This window comes from Wasmannia auropunctata, unplaced genomic scaffold (assembly GCF_000956235.1).
Source record: "Wasmannia auropunctata unplaced genomic scaffold, wasmannia.A_1.0 LD336106.1, whole genome shotgun sequence".
NCBI lineage: Eukaryota > Metazoa > Arthropoda > Insecta > Hymenoptera > Formicidae > Wasmannia > Wasmannia auropunctata.
In genome coordinates, this window is record NW_012026784.1 from 9,716,712 (window position 1) to 9,740,770 (window position 24,059).

The window sequence follows — 24,059 nt, forward strand, 5'->3', positions numbered from 1 at the left end:
CACGGCGCGACGCGGCGCGGCGCTGCACGCTCGGCCGCGATCGGCCGCCGTCGGCTACGCCCGCGCGGCCACGTGACTCGCGTCGGCGAAACATGGCGCGCGGACTCGCCACGAAGATGGCTGCCGCGCGTTACGAAAGACCGGACGATCTATCGCGGGGAAGCCGTTTCCCGATCGTTCAGACAACCGCCGCGTCGCCGTCCGCTCTCCTCAGTCGTCGGGAACGGTAGTGGCCGTCGACGCGATGGTATACGACATCAAGTGGATCATACCGCAACTACGGAACCCGAGCCGGCTGTGGAACATCGCGAGTAACTTAACCTTCATAGCGGTGGGCATTTTTTCGAAAATCATCATAGGTAAGAGCACGTCCGGTGTTCCCCGCGTGCCGGTCCACGCGCGCGGGATTTTATCAGCGCTACGCGACACCAAAAATGGGTATCGCGTGCGAGTCGGTACGGTTCGCCGAGTGGTGGTTCCGAGTCTGATTCCGCGCGACACGGGTTAGACGGTGCGAATATTCCCCTTCGTGTCTACGTTTCGCGTATGCACGCGAGAGCCATTGCCACACGTTCGGCCGCGAGATCGAAGGTTAAATACAAATATAATAGCACCCGCTACGGCATGTCTCATTGACATTGACGGAGGATTGGATCGTCGTCGTCCGTGCGCTCCGGAAATACCGGAGCATGGTCGCCTATATCGTCTCGCGACACGTATACCGCATTGTGTGAATAATGAAGGTTAAGTGTGCTGAAAACGTCGACGTTGTTAAAGAGAGGAAAGAAAAATTGAATCGCAAGTACCGTGGAGTATATGCAGTACGATCACGCGTCCGCGTGCAATTACGCGAGTTGCGCGATATAAGATGATGAAAGTAAGCCTTATCTGTCAATATTATTTTGCTAGAGAGAGAGAGAGAGAGAGTGAGAGAGGAAGAGGGAGAAAGAGGTCAAAGTCATTGTATCATCATCAATCATTGTGGTTAATTACAGTAGCTATTGCTTGCTGAATGAACTGTTTCTCATGTACATACGTTCTCTACGACTGTGTGTAAAGTAGTAAATAACTAAAGTTCTAAAAAGAAGGCACTCTTGGTTTTGAATTATCTTGGACTTAGCATGCAAAACAATCCATCATGCAACGTAACAGTGATTTACAGATTCTTGCATGCCACTTGTTACATGGAAACAATACTTCTTTCTCAAATTTTTATATGTTCAAGTTAAAATGTTTAGAATAAACGGATATAAATATATGCGTACAAGTTTTAAGATTATTATATTTGCATTCAGAATTGCTGAATAATCGAGTAGAAAAATTATTACAGCTGAACATAATTCACAAGATTGCTGAAATGCATTTTTTTGTTGCATCTCATTTTAAAGTAAGAGTTGAGGATAAAAAATATTTTTTTTATTATATCAAATTACAATTACATATTAGTGATACGAGGTGTTCCGAAATTTTTGAGTCGAAATACTACAGTAAGAAAGTTTTTTGAAAAAATAATTTATAAAGATAATTTACTATTTTGCATTTTGAGTATTAGCTTCTGAGAACTCTAGAAATTTTTATAGAAAGTTTGAAAATGACTCTGAAACCGACCGATTCTAGATTACGATTAAATGACGGCCTATAACTCGCGCGTCGATAGTCTCTGAGCGATCATATTATTGAACGATATTTTATATTGCATAATATTATATGTCCGTTTGGAGGTAATATTGATTTGTGCAATATATTGTGTCAATAAAAAGTTATTTGAAACATATTGCGCAACTTTGAAAATATTGGTTTGCGGCGGGTATACTACTGCGCAACAAGGTACTAATTTATGAAGATTAATTTCATTCTTAGCATTAATAAATTACGTTATCTAAATTAACGCTGAATAATGGAACTTGAGTGGTCACTTTTGATCACATGATCTTTTAAAAGAAACTAAGGTGCTAAAAAATCAAAAAGTGCTCGTCACACGTAGAATGATAACCTTAATAATAGCTGTTTCTGCACTTAAGAAAATGACATGATCATTCAGTTTAAAAATTTATAGAATTCGTCTTTATTAAATCATGGCTTGGTTTGCTGCTGGTGATGAAATACCGACTGACTATCGTTAGAAAAAATGTTGTCTAATACAATTGATACATGTCGCTAATTACAAGATCAAAGTCCGACGTTAAACTCCTAAGAAGAATTAGCTAAATTATTGCGTAATTTGATCGTAAGTTATGCTGAGAATTATATTAAATTGTTTAGAGGGATTATCAATAATATTGTATAATTATAATTGTACAATAAATTGTACAATAACAATATTAATCGTCTAAGAAAATACTTTAGCGCACATTTCATAGGCATTAGGCAAAGATTGCGTAACGTCAGTGTAATATTTGCATGTAATATTTGTTGCACATTAGTCAATGCTGTTAATAAGCAGTAATTAATAAACTAACATAATAAACAAAATGAATAAGATAACTTTCTGTTAGAAATTTATTTTGTCAGAATTATATCGCTATACGTACTTTGTTATTAATTTGCATATGATAATATTAATAGAAAATGTGAATAAGATTTGAGTAATTACAATCAAGTAACATATAGACAAGTCATTATTTTATTACAATAATTCCAATTCTTGGCCAGTTTCAAAACTTTTATATCTTAAAAATTACTGCTTGAAATGAAAAACAGCAAATACCTTCAGAACTTATTTTTTCTTACTGTGATACTTTAGTTCCAGAATTTCGGAACACCCACATATTTTTAATTAAGTTGCAATATGATAAACTAGGGCAATTCTATAAAAATAAATTGCAATCGGTGAAAATAAGTATGAATAAAATTATTTTTATGTAAACTTTTAGTTATGTTAAGTTTATTTTTAATTTTTTTTACGCAAATAAATATCTTATTTTTTGATAACATTTTCACACGATAAATTATTTATTGTGCAATAATAACATTGATTTTATTTTCGCATTTATATACATGATATTTGTGTCATTTTAATAAAATTTTATCGAGTCACTCGAAAAATTACATAATACTTGTGTACGTAAGTTTTATCTCTTCTTACATTGTCCTTTTTACTTATTGAGAAAAAATTCGACAAATACTATGGTAATTTATGCATTTACGTATAAACGTTTATCAATTTACATACGTTGTGGGTCTAAAGGTTAGTCATATACTTTCCGACTTGCAACAAAGGCCTTCTGCGACGCACGGCAACTTAATATACATAAATTTCGCACGTTTCTCAAGGGATAAAATCTCTTACTCTTTTTATTCATAGGCATTAACCATCGTTAACTTAATCATAGCATTAGCGATCATTAAATTCCTTCTCTCTCTCTCTCTCTCTCCCCGTCCGTCTGTCTGTTTATGTAATGATCGTCATGTAGCGATAAAATATACTTGGCAGTAGTCGCTACTGCGTCTCTTGATTTAAAACGATCATAAATTCATAAAAAAACGATCAGCAGATAATTGAAGCGGATAACGTCGAGATAACTTGCGACGTAAGGCAATGGAAATCGGAGCGGTTTTGAAAGAGGATCGTTTCCGCGTATACAGTATCTTTGATCGCGCGCGTCTGCAGGCGAAGGTCTAATTTCCTAAATCTCCCAAATTAACAGGGGCGCGACACCGATTAAACCCCAATGATTTTTCGCGTCGTGCGTCAAGTCAAGAATCCAAGGGACCGAAGCGCACCACTTCCCTCGGACTCCGCTGTACCGCGACCGAATACCGCTCTCTCTCTGTGTCTGGGCGTAATCTAATAAAAAAAAAATCTTTCTCTTCTGCATTTAAGAATGGCTGAACAAAACGACGGTGTACAACAAGCACATTATCGTGAGCGCCTTAGACCTCCGGCCGAAAAACGTTCCGCTCATTACCGTGTCGAATCATCACAGTTGCTTCGACGATCCGGGTATATGGGGTAAGAGACTTCCTTTTTTCCTCCCCCCCCCCTTCACGTCGTTTGTTAAATGCCTTTCGGCATTGCGCATATAATAACATATCATCAGTCCTCCGCCCCCTCCCCGCGCTCAGCCTCGCGCAGGCCTTAAGACCCCGCGCGTTGCGCCGCCGCGCCGCGGCTGATTTATCGTCTCGAGAAATTGAGAAAAATAAAATGCCGCGTGTGCGCGCGCGAACGTACGTACGAATCGTGCGGGGTGTAAAGTGCCGCGTCCGTTGGCCGCCTAATAAAACAGCATGCTCCGAGGCACTCTTTACGATCCCGGGTCGCGGGCAGTTAGAGCCGCGGACGCAATGAAACGTAAGGACAAAACAATGCCGCATCGTCGACGATGTCGGGGACCGACGCGCATCCGGTTGTTGAGATTAGATTAAAATCTGGCCCCTCTGGAAAAATTGTCATCTTTTAAATTAAATTACTCAGTTAAAATTTTTAGATTAATTTTTTAATTGAGTTATTTAAATAGCTGACGCATTAGATTTGTTTCTCTTCTGAATTACTCGAGTCGCAATAATCTCATCTTGGAGCGTGCATTAACGATGACGATAAATAATAACGATGAAACGATTAAGCTGCGGGTACCGATTAGCCGTGAATGCAGAACAATGACGATAAGCGCGTCCACCAGTTGACAATAATGAGATACAGTAAGCGTGCCTATCTGCGCCTTCGTTTATCGATGCCCCGTTTATCGTACATTCTTCATTATCTTATCATCTTTGTTCTTGATTCCATTGTGTTCTCGGGCATTTTAATTGCATGCGTCGATAATTAAAAGCAACAAAAGCACATTCTTTTGCGGACTCGTTTTTTTTTCTTTTTCTTTTCTTCTCTTGAGACAAATGATAGTTTTCTGTAGTCACGACATTCTTTTATATGCGCCTTCTTCCTCTTCTGAGACGTGTTTTTCTTTCTCAGAACGACGCCGATATGCGATCGAATGAAAGAATTTAAGACAGAAAAATCTCTGAACTCATTTAGCGACCCTGGACTGCCGGCACGGGTTTAGCCGATCTAAGATGCGATGGTCGCTCGCCGCGCATGACATTTGTTTCACGAATGTCTGGCATTCCTACTTTTTCATGCTCGGCAAGTGCATACCCGTCGTCCGAGGCGACGGCGTGTATCAGGAAGCCATGGATTTCTGCATCGAAAGGCTGGCTCTTGGCGATTGGGTGCACGTCTTCCCTGAGGGAAAAGTCAATATGCTTAAGGAAGAAATGAGGTTCGTACTTGCTTTCCGCAATCTTTCGTTCGGAGACCTGATAACGCTATCTAAAATTCTGCCGGAGTGTACACGGAGGGAATTTTCTTTTAAAATTTACTCTGAAAATCATGTTAATCATGGGATAACATAGTATTTCGACAAATTTTATGTGATTTTCTGTTTTTTTGTGCACTACAATAAATTTGTTGTAGTATATATTAAATAAAATAGTAAGACTCACATAGAATTCATCGAAATACTATTAAGTTGTCCCACGATTAACATGATTTTTAGGGTAAATTTGAAAATAAAATTTCTCTCTGTCTATTTGCTCCACCACTGTGAATATTTTAATGTATTTAAAAATGTATTAAATATCTGTAATTTATATTTCTGAAACTTTGAATTGGCTAACGAAGATAAAAAATTGAATATATTTCTGATGACAATGAATTATTAAATTAATATATTATCTTATTCTCTTGAAAAAAAAATATTTCGAGGAGATCGCGAAGATTACTTTTTAAAACTCTAAGTAGAGTAGTGCTTGAGATGAGTATACACGAGCGTGTTGCAGAAGTCACGTTAGTAATATATCACAGTCAGCGAGGATGTACAATCGATGATATTGTTGATATTTAGGTTGAAATGGGGCGTGGGTAGATTAATATTAGAATCGCCGGTCACGCCTATTGTAATTCCTATCTGTCATTTCGGTATGGATGAAGTACTTCCCAACGAGCCGCCGTACATGCTTAAAGTGGGAAAAAGAGTTACCATGAATTACGGCGAGCCCATAGATTTAAGCGGACTGCTGGCCGAATTGCGCGAGTCGCAAGCGAGCGAGATGGAAGCGCGAAAAGCGATAACTGATCACATTCAGGAAGAGCTTATAAGGTAGCGTTAAATTAAATTAATATTTCGAGCGTTTATTGAATAATGTTTCGAAGGAACATTGCAAAGCAAAGAAAGCGAAAACATATTTAAACATATTTTCAGATTGAAAGCAGCAACGGAAAAGCTTCACGAAGCGAAGTTATGACGAAGATGATCCCTTTCCAGTCATCATCTCTCCGTCTAATCTTAATTTGCCAAAAAATTATAAAAAGAAATTGATATGTCAGCAAAAGTGAGATTTGTATGTAAACGTAAATGTGTGCGAGATCAGTTTCCTTTTGAATGCGTATATTCGTATTATAATAGTATTTTTGACAATATTAAATATCGTAATGTAAGCATCAATTGTATAAGAAGTCATACTGCGAGTTATGGCGTTTCCATTGGTTTTTTTAAATTATTCCTCGTAACTCTCCGAGAGATCGATATGCCTACATAGAATGTAAAAGTTACGCACTTGCTTCCACAGTTTTACATATTCGGTGAACATAAAATTGAAATCTATTGAAATTTAATAATCTGTAACATGAGATTTATTTTTTATTTATTAGTTTCAAGTACTATAGACTAGTAATAAAATTAATTTTTATCATGTGTGATTCCTGTTGATTTCACTACAGAGATTTTAATGTTTATATTAATAATTAATAATTTGTAAAAATAGTGACGATGAACAAATTTATATATAAAAATATAATATAGAATATAAAATTGATTATAATTTTGAAGATTTCCAGCGAAGGAAGAGTGCACAAGAGCTTTCGATACATTTTGCTCCAATATATTTACATATATTCCTTCTCGGAGAGTCGTGTATTTCTTGGATAACGTCTATACCGCCTTGTACAATAATTTATAAATATCTATATACAGGATGTCTCACTTCTCGCGCGCAAAAGTAGAAGATTTCTTGTATATGTATATTACATATGTACATAGTACGAATAATTATAATGCTAATCATGATTTTATGATGATTGTCAATAAAAATTTTGATAGTACAAGCGGAGACTACGTAATCGCAACCGAGGTTTAATAACGTAATTACAAAAAATCGTGCCAGTAACTCATTCATTATTTTGAAGATCTAAGATGTCGCTATTAGCGCGAGTAATGCGCACACTTGGCCATCATTGATTATATGTTTCGCGCCTATCGTTACAAGCACCGTGCCAATTAACCAATTTATACTCCGTTTTGCTAGGAGACACGCGTAATAGACTTTCACGTTTGCAGTTAAGATAGACGACCATTACAACTAATGCACAGCGTGGAACATTCGCTTATCATTTGCGAGAGAGAGAGAGAGAGAGAGAGAGAGAGAAAAGTTGTAATTTTATAATTTGCATAAAAACTCTTTTGAAAAGCATGGATGCAGCATGGACGGGAAATACATTTTTTTACCATGATAGCTGTGAAAGAAGAAAAAACCAATGTATTTGTTCGCCGATGATGCATGATTGTTTTTTGGATATTTATTGCGATATATTTAAGTCGTTACAACAGCTGTTATTATGACAATCGCATATCTATGTACGCTCCCGTGCGTGTGCGTATATATACACAATGTTGAATACATATACTTTTATACTATACACACGGACTGCTATCAAAATTTTTTGGGCTATTCGAACGTGATAAATTTATATATGTATCATATACTTGTTGAATATATTATTAAGTATTAAAATATCGTCTTTCTCTATCGTCTGAAATAAAACTGTCTTGTTTGTTTTATCGTTTTGACATTTCTCTTAACAGTTAAACGTAAAATTTGTTCCCTTCCCTAGAGATACGTAAGGTTTTCTACACGATTTCTGCATGCTATGTACACTACCTCTGTTTACAAATGTGTAAGGCAATGACTCTGCAAAGGGTAATCTAAAGTAACGCATAAAAATTCAATGCCAATTACAAAGGTAACGAGCTCTTTGAGAGTTCGTTAGTCATCGATTCTGAAAATTTTATCACTATGTGCATAAACGCAATTTATCATCGTAAAAGAATAGTATTTTTGTTGCCGATAAACGTTTAATCTATATCTATCTTCGGCCCAACGTGTTTTTTTTTTTTTTCAAAAAAATATCTACATTATCAAATTACATTATATTATAAACTCTGGTAATGTCACGATATTTTTCCTGCAAGATTTCATTGCGTAGATTCCGAACGTAAAATTTCATGAAATTACAAGAGCTTACTCTCTTATACTCTTGAGTGTACATATGTAGACAACCTTTTGGAAGCCGATACTGATGTAATAGATATCCTGAACAGTAGAGATAAATATAGTCTTTATTTCTACTTTATTATCTATATGCCTTTTGAATTATTATCATCGTCATCCGTGCCAGAAGTCATATTCCATGAATCGTAATTATACAGTTGCCATATACATCTAAGACAGTGATAAGTATATTAAAAGGTGTGATTATATATTACAGTTTTCGTTATAATCCACAAATTGATTATACAGGACATACACTTGACTGTTGCCGACATATAGAAATAGATTACGCTATGCCCTACACAACTGCTGGTATCATATTATCTATCAACACGAAGACCGCGTATCCCCTTGGCACATTTTTAATTTGTAATAACTGGACACATTCCGGTCTTGGCGGAGCGATACAAAAGCCGCGTACGATCCTCGCATTGTACCGTACGAACACGAACGAGAACTATGTAATTTTATATATATTATGTATGTCATAAACTTTGAATAGACAGAACAGTAGATGAGTATAACGAGAGAAACTTTACTTAATATACATACGTGTACATGCTATCACTCCATTATATCACTGCCTTTTTCATTTTTTTTTCCTTCAAACAAATTTGATATATTACATGTATATAGAAAAAGAAAAATAAGACCTGACCTCAACAATAATATAAAATCGATCGCGAAACTTGGCCCGCGTTAAACAAGATGTTACAAAATTCTATAATGCTATTTAACTGTATAAGAAGAAGATATGTTGGACTAGAAAATTGAGAATTTCTCGAATAATTGTATCGTGAATGTATAGCCTTGATTTACACAGTCAAGCAGTCATAAAAGTCAATCGAAATAAAATTTAAAAAATGTTTCAAATTGCTCCCAGCACAATTACTGTACGCACGTGTTCCGTAAATTAGACAATGTACAATTGTATACTATTATATTGTACAATATTTTTTAAATTATGTAATTTCTAGTGTATACACATATATATGGAAAGAACATGATATGAGACGACTCGTAAAGATGTCAAATTTTCTAAAGCAATTGATATTTTGATTGGTTGTTCTGTACGTTTAGGCTGATTCCTGGACGGCAGATCTAATATATAGACGAAGCAAGCGTTGCATTATGTTTCGTAAAAACGCAGAGTATAGGCCAATATCGGGACTAATATCGATCATAATATATATATATATCACAAATTTAATATAGTATACTCTTAATATAATTTTGCTTTTAGCTAAAAATCTTGTCCACGTAGCGAGCGTCAATAAACAAGATGTCGAAATTTTAAAAATTCGTAAAATGCAAGTGTCGCGATCGAGGAGAAATAATATTCGGTATCATTAGGAGTCGCAAGAAGCACGATACAGCTATCATCCAGACAACCTTAGCGTCCGTAATAATCTACAGGTACGTTATCTCGTCCTAATCAAGCAAGGGAAGTTCTTTGTTCAACATTGCACAGCAGTGACGTCAGATTTGTAAGTAAATCTGCGTGACTTCTTTTTGTCATCTATATACCTAATGTTTCTAACGATGTCCATTTGTAATCCTTCGCAGTCTAGTCTTGTCAAAATTACAAATACTTCCGAGTAAAGCAGCACGATCATTCGATGAGTTTGATACACTATTCGACGCACTACCGGATGCTTCACATGGCGGTGGCAACGAAGGTGGCGGTGGAACACCTTTCCCAGGAACTGCATTTGCTTGCGTAATTTCCACAGAACCTTTAGTGGAAAAAAATCAAAATAACAGACTTCGTAGCATTAGCACAAAACAAATTTTCTAATTTATCTCTTTAAGGAAATGAGAGGCTACATAGCTAATTAGAGATGACAACCATATACTATAGACAACAACAAGAGATCTAAAAATATATAGTATGCACAAGATAAGCTAAGGGTGTAATTGTGAGAAAGTCATAAAAAAAAAAATACGTTTTACACGGAAAACCTACAAAGTAAGTGATGAGAAAAAATCTTACAAAATGAAAAAAAAAAGGATAACCGTGAAGATTTCGTTAGAGACATTAAAAAGACCTGAATGCTCGAATGACCTACGTGAAAGGAATGACCTCAGTACGCGCCATCAACTTTTGTGCCCAGCTAATCAAGAGATGTAGAAACGTAAATGTCAATTAGCACTGACGACATTAGCAACGAAGAGCATTATGACTTACGAAGCGATGGAGGAGTCAACGTTCCAACGCTGGTGGCCGTGGAAGTACTTGTTGGGCTGTCCGAACGCTCTGGGCTCTTACCATTTATTTGCTTCGTCCCGTTCGTACCCAGCTGCGAGGAAGAACGTTGTTCTTGTGCCAATCTCTGCTCTTTCTTCTGCAGACAGAATATAACGATCGAAAAATGAGATTTGTATCCAATAAATAATAATTTTTCATTCTAAGCTCCTTTCTACTTCTACTTTATGCTTGTACCCACCAGTTTATGCTTTCGCTTTTTCATTTCTTCTTCTGAGCTCATCATTTCTTGAACCTTGACAAGCCTCTTCTGATGTCGGGCGACTTTCTGTTCATCGCGCAGTCGTTGCTCGGCTTTGTTTACAGCTTCTTGCAGAGCCTCCTTCAAATGATTACTCAATTTAAAGTACGGCTTCTCCGCAGTGCCAATCGCCAATGCAGCGCGCCTCGCCGATTCGAAGAATGGGTGTTCCAACAGTCGCACCACCGTTGGCAGATCCTGTTTCAAAGCTTCCGGCGATAGGATAACCTCCAGCAAATTTTTTAGATTCGCATCGCAATGCGGTAAATCGGAGCACGTTGCCTCCAAAAGTGGTCGTCCGAACGTCATTTCGTACAAAACATGTCCAAATGAGTATACATCAACCTGAGTCTGTTAAGAAAAACGTATCAAACAATAAATATAAAGAAACATTCACACGGACAGAATATTTGTGAGAATTGAAAAATTAATATAATCGCTTTTTTATTTAATTATCGCTTTGTTATTTAATTACTAATTATATGGAGTAAGTATATATATTATTGTATCCATATATTACCGTGGCATGTAATTTGCGCCTTTGAACCACGTAAGGCCGGTAAAACGCCGGTAAGCCTAGGAGTCCATTTTCTATATCCAACAATTTAGCGCATCTTGGTGTTAAAAGAACATTGCCGGTGTGTAAATGTCCGTAAGGTAATCCTTTTTCATGAAGGAATCCTAGAGCCTCTAATATCTACAAATCATATCGTTAATCCAAGAATAATCTCTCAAGGTATCTCGTTATAATATATTTTTGTGTGCAACAACAAAAAAAATTATTAACCTGATAACCGTATGTGGCAATTTCTTGTACTGTTAACGCTTTTATTTGTTTCGGATTTCCATATTTCTTTATGAACGGCTGCTTAGGCTTAGTAATGCATAGAACGTCACGTAATGTGCCTGCCGCATAGAAATTTCTTATCGTTAGTGCCCCGTTGTCTGTAACATGCTGGTGTACTATTGGTTCGATGTAAGTGTGTCGTAGAGAGCCTAGGGTCTTGAAAACCCCCTGTATATCTTTATCTTGTAAATGCTTATCGGGGCCGAACTCGACCCAGGCAAGCAGAAGTTCCTGCTTCGGATTTTGACGATTTTTCACAGTATAATAATGCTTCCTCAATCGCCATCCCATATCGGGGATGGGCTTGCATACTTCGAAATTGGCATCGCTGCGTAATGCTAATGACACTTGTTGCAGTGCGATTTCTAGAAAAGACGAATAATATTCATTTCGCACGTTCGCTTGCATGTAACATCCAGAAACAAATCTTAATAATTGTTGAAAAGATTCCTTTGTGTCAATATACATGAGGGATCTTAATCAGATCAACTCATTGAATAACATTACATATTGCATCTTTATAAGTAATATGCTTGAGATGGATCTACAACATGGTGTCCAGCAATATGTGGCTAGCCAATTTAAGGATAATTCCAAAACATTCTAGATAAAAATTCTGGTTTTTTTCCAGGTCGATTAATTTTCATTGATTTGCTTAATATTATGTTTTGTATTCAAATTAGGATTCTATACGACGAATCAATTAAAACGCAAATTTACAACAATATTATTTGTTACTTTACAAATTGCTTGCCTTATTGCATCTTTAAGGGAGAACTTATAAAACATGAACTTTTCCAAAAAACGACGTTACTAATACATGTATAATCGACCTGTATAATCGGCATAGTTCTTACATCCGCCTTGCAAATATTTTTTATTACTTTCTTTTTTTACGGGTCGATTTTTTTAGAATAAAAGAATGACAAAAATTCCAGATCAATCCCGAAAGTCTAGGGGTTTTCCAGAAATTTTCCAGGATACATTAAATTCCATAATAATTTCACGATTCAAGGATATTCAAGGATCGCTGGATACCTTGTACAATGTGCTCTCTGCTTCCTGTTTTCATCTTGCTTTTTATCTCTTTGTCGATCGTTTTATCGGCAATCGTATTTCTTATCATGTGTTTCCTGTCTCTTCCAAAGTTCGTCAACTTTTATCCCGGCCGAAAGTGGATCAGGATATAAGAGGCAAAAAGGCAAGAGTGATAAAAAGTGACAAGAAGCAAGAAACAGGGAGCAAAGAGCACAGATTGTAGATTATGCTTCAATCCCTTTAACACCTGTCCACAATAATCTTTTTAAGTAGCGAGCAATCGGCTTACCATGTAACGGTGCAGTGTAATTCTCAGGGTCTAAAAACTTTTTCATGGGAAGCGAAGATGCCAGTATAGGATTCATTAGTACTATGTTTAGATAATTCTGCAATAAAAGGCGGATTATCTTCTACTTATCGTATCGCACAAAATGCGGCACGCATTTAAAAGTGAGCATTGTTGTATTAGGTTGAACCTGCAGTGCTATTTGTCGCTGAGCTATAAAGTCTGGCTCCATGTTACCAATAATCCTTTTTGGCGGTAGTGGCAGGTCGAAGCCAGATACGGACAGAGCTGCGTTGAGCTGTACGAAGTCATTGTAACGTCTGCTCACTCTCCAGGATCTCTCGGGAAGTGGACCTCTCTGTGTTTTGATTACGTATTCCTGAATGTACAAAATCACACAATTCCTCAGCGTGTGTGTCACAACGGTACAAAGTGAGGCTGCACGCGAAAACGAAGTTCAAAAGTGCAACGTTGGCTGCACACCATAAAAACAATGTATATATATATATATATGTGTGTGTGTGTGTGTGTGTGTGTGTGTGTGTGTGTGTGTGTGTGTGTTGTATGTGTGTGGTACAAACTAACAAACGTCACAATGGACACATGCATAACTAATCTTAACGGGACGTACAGAGGAAAATTCCTACAATGACAGTTTTAATTAAACGAGAGACAAACAGGTCGAGATGATTACAGGATAATCCGAGAAGGGGAGAGAGAAAGAGAGAGAGAGAGAGAGACACACACACACACACACACACAAAAGGGGGAGACAGAGAAGGAGCGAGATAGTGAAAGAGGGAGCGGATAATACCGGGGGGGAGCTCAACGTACCGTATGCCCGTCGATGGTCCTCGCATTTTCGATGACGCTCGTCAGCTGCTCCGTATCATCTAACAGCACTTTATTCGTGTATCTCTTCTCGAATAAAGCCATTGATCGTTAGTCCGACGCGAGGCTGGGCCCGTACGGGGCCGATTGCGTTCGTCTCTCGCACAGTTTCCGCGCGTCGCCATACATGACGCGCTTCTGCTTCATTTCAGCATCGGGCGAACGCACGACGACAACGGCGGCGGCGACGGCGGCGGCGGCGGCGGCGACGGCGGCACCACTTATCGCAGGGATACTTTCAATGTCAGCGGTCCTCCGACACACGACACCACGCCACAGTATTATGCGACCACTCACCACACGCACCGACGACGCACGTACCAGGGGAGAGAGTGATGTGTTGGGGACCTCTCTTTCTCTCCCTCTCTCTCTCTCTCTCTCTCTTTCGTCTCGCCCCGTCGCGATAACACCCCGACGCGCAATCAAGTACCGAGAAGTCAGTCGCAGCTACTCGTGTCGCGTCGTCGCGAACTGCGAAGCGAAGCCGAGTCCCGACGACGCTCGCCGAGCGCGGAGCGACTTGTCACCCAGCGTGACGTCACCATCGGCTTCGGTGACAGGTGGATTCTAGGTACCGATATTCGTGGGACGTCCTGCCTTAAAATTGTCCAGCTGGCCAAATGAACGATGTTTTATTTACCTCGAGAGATCGTGCTTGGAACTGTCTTAATTACAAGACACATTGAATTCATTCTGCGAGTACTATTCTTAGGACGGCACTTTAAAAGATCTGATCGTGTTCGAGATTGTTTGACAGGTCCAGTTCCAAAAGTCCATCTAACAAGACGATAGCACTTCTGATCTGAAATATAAAATATAATCGGAAGCTCTGTCCGAAAATCCATTCTGCCAGTGAAATAAATCGTACGTAAGTACAAACAGCTGGTATCTCGAGATCTATAAATTGAAACGATCTTAAGCTTAAAGATCGGAGACCGCGTTGAACACCACCTTTAGGCCAAATGCGCAGCCGTGTTGGTTTTTAAACAGGGGACGCGCATCTACAGGCTGTCCATACGCCATGGCTGTCGGTCGGAGAAAGATTCGAAGCTTCGCTCTGGTCGATTAATTCAACGTTGCGTAACACATTATATATTTCTCGGAGCGTTACACTTGAAATCGCCTCTTCGTCGCCCGCCGCCGGTGATCGGATACGCGAGACTTTCGGAGCCGCGGCTGGCTGCCGTCGCGCGCATCGAACAGCAGGTAGTTGCGGCGCGCTAGGAGGTGCAGGTGCAGCTGGGGTGCAGCAGCTGGGCCGAAACCGTGCCTGGAATCCGTGTCGTGTGGAGTGCGTGTTGTTCCTCTACCTTCCTCCTCCGATGGACCGCCGTCCTCGTCGGGACGGAGTGCCGCGGTTTGCCCGAGCTCGCTCGTTTGCGCGATAATTACGCGACTGCGTAACGCGATTGGTCGGAGTTGGGAATTGGTGCGGAGTTGCCAGCGGCAGCTGCCAGCGGCAGCGAAGGGATTGGACGGCGCGGGCGAATAACCTCGGCGCGGGCCTCGCGTCGACTTGTCGCCTACTCGCGCCCCAGGTGTGGGGCCCTCCAGGTGGTCGGGGTCGGCGAACGGCGGACGGGACGGGAGGCCGCGGGCCCGCGGCATGTAAACCGGACTCCTGGCGCGGTAAAAGTCCTCGTCTTCCTCTTTGATGCGCCGCGCGCGACCGACCGCGCGACTACCCACCACGTTAAGCCTGTGTGATGAGCCCCGTGTCCCCCCCCGCGACGGTGACGGCCAGCGAGTCGCAGTCGAAGCCGAGACTCCACCGAGGCGCCGCCGGTAAGAGGACCCTGCAGCCGATTTGTTGACAAAGGCGAGGAACGTCCGGCCGAAAATGACGGAGAGCCTGATAAGCGAGTGGCTGGCCGACTGCAAGGACGTCGCGCCGTCGGAGCTGCACATGTTCGCCAGAACGCTCTCGCAGGACAATGAGATCGTGCGGGCGCTCTACATGCTCCTGGAGGAGCGCACCAAGTACAGCGAGGTATGATACAAACGCTGCGGGGGAACACGCGTTCATTCTGTTTACGCGGAATTCTAGTCTCCCCGGAGACAGTGCTTGCTATTTCTTGGAAGCGATTGTGTTTGCTATCGAATTCCCTGCATTGACAGCACCTTAGGTGAATCACACATCGTGCACTTGTTTAGAAAAAAAAAATATCGGCCATAATCGTTGGCACGCAGTGAGAAAAAGATATACTTGTATGAGTCATCAAAGATAATTTCTTAATGAAGGTCTGTTTTTATAGCTGAATTAATTCACTCCTTTCTACTTGTGAAATAGCTCAATAACATAAAATTCTAAATTGGGATATCTTTTAGACATCTTTTAAACGTCTTTCACAAAGATATCTTTAAGACGTTTTATATTTTGATTTTGGATTTTATGTTATCTTGGCTGCATTCCAAAATGTTGCTTTCGAGGAAAATTTTCCTAAAAAGCTATAGCATATGTAACGAAAACTGTAGCTTTTTTAGTAAAATTTTCTTCAAAAGCAACATTTTGGAATTTAGTTCCAGTTACATGTTTAAAATTTAGCGAAAGCAAGAAGGAAAGTTTTATTACAAGCCAGCGCAGCAATAAAAAAAACAAATCTTTAATTAACATTATTTGTAAATAATAGAATATATCAACGATTGTATTTATCAAAAGGACGCATGCTACTGTCATTATAAAAAATATTTAAAATTAGATACGTTTTTTTTAATATTATATTATTGTTACAGTTAATGGACGAAGTGTGTAACCAATTGTACAACTTTTATCGGTCTCGGGAAATAGAGTTACAAAGGTTCACTCTGCAATTTCTACCAACGCTAATATATATTTATCTAAATTCTGCTGCACATGGTGATATCAAGGTAAGACTTGTACTTTTATTGATAATAAGGATAGCGTAGATAATTAGATAATAATGTCCTATCAGTTTACTTTTTACCTCATGTCATTTGTCAATCATGTTTTATGCCAGTCATGGATGTATAATTGATACTTAACCAGAATTATGTAATGCAAACGATATGTAATCTACATGACAAATAAACTAATATTTTGTGTTACCTTATTGTCATGGAATTACAAAGTTGTATGGATCTAGATTAATCTAGATTAATTTTTTTCTTATATTATAATTCTCATGAAAAAGTATTCTTGACAAATTATAGTAAATTTTATAAATAAATTCAAACGGTACATTTGTTAATAATATCTAATTTTCAGAGTTGTCGCTCCCTTGAGACTCTATTGATTGGATTATATAATCTAGAGGTGGTCGATAAATCAGGACAACAAAAAGCGATCTCATTTAGATTACCATCCCTTGCTATGTTATCCATATATCATGAGGTATGTTGGCACATATATTTATATTTGATATGCATATCTGGAAATAGGTATAAATGCTTAAGTAATCATAGACATTTTATAGATGTGCAATAAGAGTAATATTCAGATGACTTAAGTTTCTAAAACTTACAGCACTAGCGCTTTGCTTAGGTATTATCGGACACTTGAACGTATCATATTGCGCTAGCATATCATTTTAGTAAATTGGAACCGACAGCGAGTTCGAATTTGCAGAAAAAATATCGTTTTACTGAGCGTTAGTTTATTAGCGTTGAATGGAGTTAAGCGAGTATCTTACTGTAAAATTTGCGACTTCATAAATATAATATTTAATACAGAAATATTTTTAATTTGTATAAATAATATTATTGAAAGAGAATTCTGCTAAGAATACAAAAATATATTTTCCAAATTATCTTACATTATTACTATAAATTGTTAGATTTCATAATTATTCATTGTAATATATTTCTTGAAACAGCCTGCGAGTCTAGCGCCAGCCTCACTGACCGAAAGCGCAGTACGTCGTTTTGAAGAGTGTAACTCGAAACTCGTGAGCTGGGGTCCGTTGCAGCAAGTAGAAACGTTAAACGCGCAAAATAGATTGAAAGTTATGACAGCCCTACTTTTTATTTATAATCAACAGCTTGGATATATAAATAAATTTGCTATGGAACAATTGTGCAAGGTTGCAACAAAGTAAGTTCTGTACTGTAATTCTCGGCTGTGCGAAGGTCGCTTATTTTTATTTTCGATCGCAATGCAATGCTTTCCCTCTGTTGCAGACTTGTTACTCAAGGATTTATGAAACCGGGACATCATCAACGTTCCTCATACGGCAGTGAGTCTAGCTTTGTTCCAAGGCTTTTACCACGTATACCAGTATCCAGCCAATTTCTCTTGGAATTCTTGCATGCTGTATATTTTGCCATGTATGTAATTTATGCATTTTGCGAATTTAACAGCATTTTTACAGCATTTCGGTTTTTCTACATCTTTCTTATTACATACTTAATTAACACATTCGACTTTGTCAAATCATAATAACATTTGAATTAATTTGCTAGTGTTGCATTTTTTTATATAGACATATATTCCTTCATATATAAACGTAATGTCCTTGTTTTTGTAGGTATAACGAATGCTGGTATGTAGGAAATCAAGCTATAGAAGATATTCATAACAGAGCGTGTTACGAAGCGTATCCAAATGTAATGTTAGTTACCAACGCAATACGCAACTCTGCCAGTTCTGGAGCACCAGGTAATTCCCACTGTAGGGACAGACGTAATGCTTGTACTATTTAACTAACAATAAGCTAATTGTGAAAGTAAGATATGTTACGTAAAGATCTTTTGTAATCACTTTTATTGTTTATTCAGGTCAACCGAGCGATGGACCAATTGGAATTAGTGTTGCATTGTCCCCAGCAACTACTACACCAACCGTTTCAAAGTCTATGATCACAAACGCTTCCTTCCGTACTAAGAAATTACCAGGTATGTTTATATATTTTGTTTATATTTATTATAAAGCATTAATCTTATTACGACGACATGTAAAAAAGAGTAAATGTAGAGACAGAAATAATAACGAAAAATAAAATTGTAGTAATCATTTTTCAAGGAAATACACAAATACTATTACATTTATCGAAATTTATTACGCAATAACAATATATTTATATATTCATTTCTATTAATTTTCTTATCTGGCACTAATGAAAAATTCATGTTATATGAAATTATACGCTCCAAATTAAATAATTATTGTTTTACATATAATTATTGTGTTTTACGCAAGTTTGTACATTGGCGAATATTTCTGGTGAATAAAGGTGCTAAAATACTAACAGTATTAACAGTGTTAACATCATAGCTATGTTTTCCATTAAAATAGCTAACACGTATAAATGAAATTGTGTGTGTTTAATAATTAATTAGCTATCTCTCTTACACAAGCCCCGATATATACAACAAACATAAATAATACACCAGCGGATATATGCATGGACATGAATGTGTCGAGTACTTTTAGGTCCAAGCTTGCATGTGACATCCCTCTAAGTTTTATGAAATTATTGCTGAATTAAAAACGTTTTTTTTTTGTTCCATGAATGAATAGTTAGCCCAAAACAAGCAAATATATTGATACATTAACTGCACACATTTTTGGAAAAATCACATACAATGTACTATTCATGTTCCCTCCCCCCTTCATCTGTATTGTTTGATTTCATTAATAAATCGCAAATCGTAAAATATAATATGTCATTATAAATAATGAAATATATGAAAATGTTGAACCAAATTCGCACAGTGTAAAAGTTTAAAATATGTATTAGTTAGAGAGTAATATAAAAAGTCCAAACAAATGTGGATTGCGCGTCTATGTCATTAGACGATCTGGATGAGAAGTTATTTGCGGTCGAATTGAGCAATTGTCAAGCCGAGAAGCAACAGCGACCGGCAGTATCGGGCAGCCACAAACGTCGTCCATGGCATTGGAAGCACGCACTTCCAAATTCGGTCGATAAGAGGGACACGGGCGTAGGGAAGGCGCAGGCTTCCTCCTCATTGGAAAGTTCTAGACGTGGAAGTGTATGCAGCAGCAGCCAAAGCTCGCCGATAAAGTCCTCTCCCAAAAAGAGCAAAGATCAGCAGTCAAAGAGAACGGTCGACAATAAGGACGATATCGGTCAGAAAAGTCGGAAAAATAGTAACGTAATGTGCGACTCCACTTTCCCCGACGACAGATTGGCAGCCGCTAACGCGCATCTGTATAGCTTGTTAGAGGAACAGGCTCTGGGAGAGATCATTCGTGAATCGGTGGAAAATGTATATACAGAAGGCAACAGTAGTAGATCAATGCAATATTATGCCACTGCCGCACTCTCGTCAAAACACATGGTATTATCACTCCAGTTACAACACCGTAGGAGTAATGGCGTAAATCTCTCATCACGCTATAATTCCCCATCAAACTTGCGATTATATATTTTTCATTTGGTATAAAACACTAGCGCACACGCAGGAATGTGTTGTTGACTTATAATAATTCATGTGACTCGTGGATGTATTCCTTTCAGAAATACCACTCCCAGCTATAATGAGACATACGCATAAAACAAAATCTAAACAGAAACCAGCGCATGACTGGAAAACATGCATGTCGACATGGCACATTTATCTTCCCGCACCAAGAATTTCAAGTATATTGCTCGACTAGAAAATGTATTCGATGTTTCCTTCCCTACTACTCTGTTTCTCACTGCTCTCACTTGAATATTACTTTTGCAATCTCTCTCTCTTTCTCTTTTTTTCCCCTTATTATATTATAAGTTTCTGCACTGTACATTCTCTGTCTCTATAACGTTACATAATATTCTCTACACATACATGTGTTCCTTAAATGTTTCAAAAATCCACTTACATATCTGTGTATTATTACATATAATTGATAGAAGGAAAACGAATGTGATATTGGTTACACAAATTTTGCAAAAATATCTCTTGTTCTCTTTCTTTGTCAAGATTAAAAAATTGTTTTCCCTCTATTGCATACGCACAGTGCAATTGATATGCTATTTAAATGTTCAATTTTTATATTCTATTCTAGGCGAATATAAACAAATTGTATCTATGGCATACACATTTCATGTGTAATTTAAACGAATCATGCAATATATATATATATATATATATGTTCCTTGCCTCTGAGCTGCTTGTTAAACTTCAATATCGCTTTTATTATTGTCAACTCCAACTTGGCGATAAAAGTTTCTTTTCTTATAATACAGAAACCGTTTTCTTTTGCCTTCAGATGACATACCAATACAAGTTATAAAAGATGACACTACCGGAGAGGGTAAAGGTAACCTGGTGTCAATCATAGAGGAACCAGAATCAACAGAGCCGAACCGCATTGGTTCCATGAGACAATCAAAGGATCAAAAGACTGCTTCGAAGATTGCGAATTTCCCTGTGCTCGGGAAGAAACCTAAGGAGAAGGAGGGGAAGGTAACGAAAAATGCTCACGTCGCGTTGTTCGAAAAGGAGAAGAAGCTCGCCTCTCAGGCGACGTCGAAGGAGAGCATTAAAGGAAATTTATCGATGACAAATAGTGAGCAGCAGGCGGAAATCGATGCAAATGTTAACGGATGTGCGATCCGAAAGAAAAATAATGTAGAAAATAATACGATCATAATAGATCCTAACGTGGCGTTGATCGACGGCGAGAGACTGGCGTTAAGTAGTGACGTTACCGATGGTAGTAATATGGAAAATTCTCTTAATTTAAGGGCACACAATGAAACGGAGTCTATTGGTTCGTCTATCCAAATCAGCTCTGTTTAATGATAAAAGTCTACAAGGGGAATACATAAAAATAGTAATGGGCTGAGTATATTAAGCAAATAAGCCGTTCTCTTCCATCTAGCAAAATCTTGTTAAATCCATGTATAATGTGTACACGTTGCCTTTTCCTAGAATTATTTAAGATCACGCGCACTATTTTCTCAACAAGGATGCATGTATATTACCACCTGCATTGCGATACTTATAAGGATCGTATATTTTTCTTGACATGTAGCAATTTTAGTCAGTCCATTATTCTACTGATCTCCGTGGTAAGCATAAAAAATGGGAGAGGGGAACAATATGAACTATAAAGGTACACGGTTGTTTCGTTAAGTGTTTTTGTGCATATTCGGTGCATATTGACTAATTTTTGTAACGAAATCTATAATTTATTCCATATATTTTATAAATACGTCGTCGTATGATATTGTAATACCTCTTTATCCAGATACAGTTATCGAGTTTCACTCCTAGAGATTATAGATCATTACAATCGGGGGTGGGGGGAAACGAGTATTATCATAATGCAATACATATGGATATATATTTATGTTTGACCCAGATGTGTGCCTTGATGTAGTTGTAGCGAGCCTTTCTCTATGGTTCCAAGTATATAAGTAATAAATTTGTGTCCAAAGATACCATTACAATATTGCCACAAATGCAGCATAAAACGAAAAGTGGAGAGGAGGATGAGGAAAAGGGAAAAAACGTTGTTACAAACAAAGCTGCGATGTCACTTAATTATAAACAGGATGAATAGGTACCTATATATAGAGTATAGGGCATATCTGGGTTGAATAATAGACACCTCCTATTAATTTTGTCATAATTGTTCTAGTATGATATTGAGGATTCATGACAAATTATCTGTTTTTGCAAATAATAGTTGATATATAATAATATTAATATAAACATTGATATATGTATATACGATATATATGTGATTGTTGAAAATAATTACGAAATTCAAATATAAAGAGCGATTTTATTCTCACGTGAACGTCGACCCACGTTGAAAATGGTCGACTAATCAGTAAAACTGTCATCCGTGCATGGAAAAATGGGAATTGGATAGAAAACGTAGATACGTATTTTTTCAATAAACATCAAGTTCTTTATATCCATGGATATAATGAGTTAAATAAGTTAAATTTCTATAGTTAGTCTATCTAACATTTTATTCTACGGATTCTATGATTTGCGTTTAAACGCTCGGTCAAGATGCGATCTCTTCGTGTGTGAGATCAATGTGACACAATTAATTCTCTAAACTCTTTAGCTTAATTTGATTAAACATAAAAAATAACATAAAAATGACAAGTAGCAAAAGAGAGTCACGTCTTTCAGGATTTTCGAATTTTTGCACAAAAAGAATTTAGGATTTTTACAAATTAACGCGTGTGTCGAGAACACACATATAAAAAGGTATTGATCTATATTTAAAATCTTCAAAGCCCAACTTCTCATTTTGCATGTCTTTGCGCATTTCTTTTTAGAAGAGATGTACAAATATAGACGTAAAGTTGGCAAATGAAAGAGAGATACGCCAAAGACTGCAGAACCGCTACGCTACTTCATGTGATAATTAGCTCTCCCTTTAAAGTTTCGCCGAGGAGAAGTTAATTCAATAAATTCTCCTCAAAGGGCACTATAATCAATTCCCATTTCTTTATGCACGTTCTGAATTCACACAGAGTTGTACTAAACTATTAATGTGTAAATATTATTAAAAAAAAAAACTAATTGTGTATAGAGACGAGAGAAGAAAGTTTGATTCAAATGTAAAAGAATCGTAATATATTGTGAATTGCATTTGTTAAAAATAGATCGAAATGTTCCGAAATTGTGAAATATATCATGAACAAAACGGAGTCAATGCTTGTTTGAAGGTCAGTGATTAATTACTCTATGGCCTATATTGTATTAATTAAAGTATAACATGGATTGTAAAAATACATTGAAGTTATTTGGAAAAGTTGATGATGGCAACGACAAAGGTAAATGCCGTTATTTTATTTACGACCCTTTACAATAATTTCTTTTATTCAATGTGATAGAGAGTACCGTTTGAAATACGACCGATACACATATCTAATTATTTTCATGCAGGAACATCTGCAAATTTACCTTCCACGTTTATCTTTGTATTATTTAAATAAAACTGTTTTAAAAACGTTTTTTGAATTATAAAGCAGTGAATGTGAATTATATAGCGAATATTAATTTCCTCTCCATCATTTGTTTTACAGCATCGAAAAAATCCTTGGATTTTATCATATTTTAGACCTCTTGATTTTTAGATATTTTTACTGCTAGATCTTTACATTTTTATGAAAGCATTTTTCTATCCGAGTTTTTTCGAATATTAGATTTTTAGGTGCTCTCCGATCTGTGAATAATTCAAGCCGCTTTTAGACGATCAATAGCGCCTATCGAAATATATCGCTTACGG

General features: G+C 37.6%; 3 protein-coding genes across 8 annotated transcripts; 2 read left to right on the plus strand and 1 right to left on the minus strand.

Moving 5' to 3' along the window:
• The first annotated feature begins 85 nt into the window (after positions 1-85).
• On the plus strand, positions 86-7,693 carry LOC105456242 (tafazzin homolog). 2 transcript variants are annotated; one of them, XM_011700149.1, is made up of 5 exons: positions 87-359; positions 3,824-3,952; positions 4,976-5,219; positions 5,844-6,098; positions 6,201-7,693. In XM_011700149.1, exons 1-5 carry the CDS (start codon positions 245-247, stop codon positions 6,241-6,243), a joined length of 786 nt encoding a protein of 261 aa, XP_011698451.1. In that variant the 5' UTR covers positions 87-244; the 3' UTR covers positions 6,244-7,693. The 2 variants fall into 2 exon arrangements, with proteins under 2 accessions (XP_011698459.1, XP_011698451.1); XM_011700157.1 differs by lacking the exon at positions 3,824-3,952 and having other exon boundaries at positions 86-359.
• Positions 7,694-8,144: 451 nt separating this feature from the next.
• LOC105456253 (PX domain-containing protein kinase-like protein) lies at positions 8,145-14,368 on the minus strand. 3 transcript variants are annotated; one of them, XM_011700179.1, is made up of 9 exons: positions 13,838-14,368; positions 13,194-13,382; positions 13,007-13,103; positions 11,620-12,044; positions 11,353-11,529; positions 10,773-11,183; positions 10,514-10,670; positions 10,395-10,439; positions 9,969-10,061 (listed from the first exon to the last, which is right to left on the minus strand). In XM_011700179.1, exons 1-8 carry the CDS (start codon positions 13,937-13,939, stop codon positions 10,423-10,425), a joined length of 1,575 nt encoding a protein of 524 aa, XP_011698481.1. In that variant the 5' UTR covers positions 13,940-14,368; the 3' UTR covers positions 9,969-10,061; positions 10,395-10,422. The 3 variants fall into 3 exon arrangements, with proteins under 3 accessions (XP_011698472.1, XP_011698489.1, XP_011698481.1); XM_011700170.1 differs by lacking the exon at positions 10,395-10,439 and having other exon boundaries at positions 8,145-10,061; positions 13,838-14,366; XM_011700187.1 differs by lacking the exon at positions 10,395-10,439 and having other exon boundaries at positions 8,145-10,061; positions 13,241-13,382; positions 13,838-13,926.
• A 1,204-nt stretch (positions 14,369-15,572) lies between these two features.
• LOC105456264 (hyccin) lies at positions 15,573-23,798 on the plus strand. Of its 3 annotated transcripts, XM_011700210.1 has the most exons (9): positions 15,573-15,884; positions 16,628-16,762; positions 17,121-17,246; positions 17,728-17,945; positions 18,032-18,178; positions 18,379-18,509; positions 18,629-18,745; positions 19,647-20,155; positions 21,069-21,185. In XM_011700210.1, the coding sequence occupies exons 1-9, from the start codon at positions 15,735-15,737 to the stop codon at positions 21,090-21,092; spliced, it is 1,557 nt and encodes a 518-aa protein (XP_011698512.1). In that variant the 5' UTR covers positions 15,573-15,734; the 3' UTR covers positions 21,093-21,185. The 3 variants fall into 3 exon arrangements, with proteins under 3 accessions (XP_011698512.1, XP_011698503.1, XP_011698521.1); XM_011700201.1 differs by lacking the exon at positions 19,647-20,155 and having other exon boundaries at positions 15,588-15,884; positions 21,069-23,798; XM_011700219.1 differs by lacking the exons at positions 15,573-15,884; positions 19,647-20,155 and adding an exon at positions 16,017-16,135 and having other exon boundaries at positions 21,069-23,798.
• Positions 23,799-24,059: the final 261 nt, after the last annotated feature.

What these genes read in the sequence shown, in the direction of transcription:
- LOC105456242 (XM_011700149.1), top strand. Translation starts at nt 245, where the DNA reads ATGGTATACGACATCAAGTGGATCATACCGCAACTACGGAACCCGAGC. An exon ending in CGACGATCCGGGTATATGGG is followed by an intron (nt 3,953 to 4,975) that starts GTAAGAGACTTC and finishes GAACTCATTTAG; the next exon opens with CGACCCTGGACTGCCGGCAC. An exon ending in ATTCAGGAAGAGCTTATAAG is followed by an intron (nt 6,099 to 6,200) that starts GTAGCGTTAAAT and finishes ACATATTTTCAG; the next exon opens with ATTGAAAGCAGCAACGGAAA.
- LOC105456253 (XM_011700170.1), bottom strand. Translation starts at nt 13,939, where the DNA reads ATGGCTTTATTCGAGAAGAGATACACGAATAAAGTGCTGTTAGATGAT. An exon ending in AAAAGCGAAAGCATAAACTG is followed by an intron (nt 10,671 to 10,772) that starts GTGGGTACAAGC and finishes TTCTGTCTGCAG; the next exon opens with AAGAAAGAGCAGAGATTGGC. An exon ending in GTTGACTCCTCCATCGCTTC is followed by an intron (nt 10,062 to 10,513) that starts GTAAGTCATAAT and finishes TTTCCACTAAAG; the next exon opens with GTTCTGTGGAAATTACGCAA.
- LOC105456264 (XM_011700210.1), top strand. Translation starts at nt 15,735, where the DNA reads ATGACGGAGAGCCTGATAAGCGAGTGGCTGGCCGACTGCAAGGACGTC. An exon ending in CATGCTGTATATTTTGCCAT is followed by an intron (nt 18,179 to 18,378) that starts GTATGTAATTTA and finishes TTGTTTTTGTAG; the next exon opens with GTATAACGAATGCTGGTATG. An exon ending in TGCCAGTTCTGGAGCACCAG is followed by an intron (nt 18,510 to 18,628) that starts GTAATTCCCACT and finishes TTGTTTATTCAG; the next exon opens with GTCAACCGAGCGATGGACCA.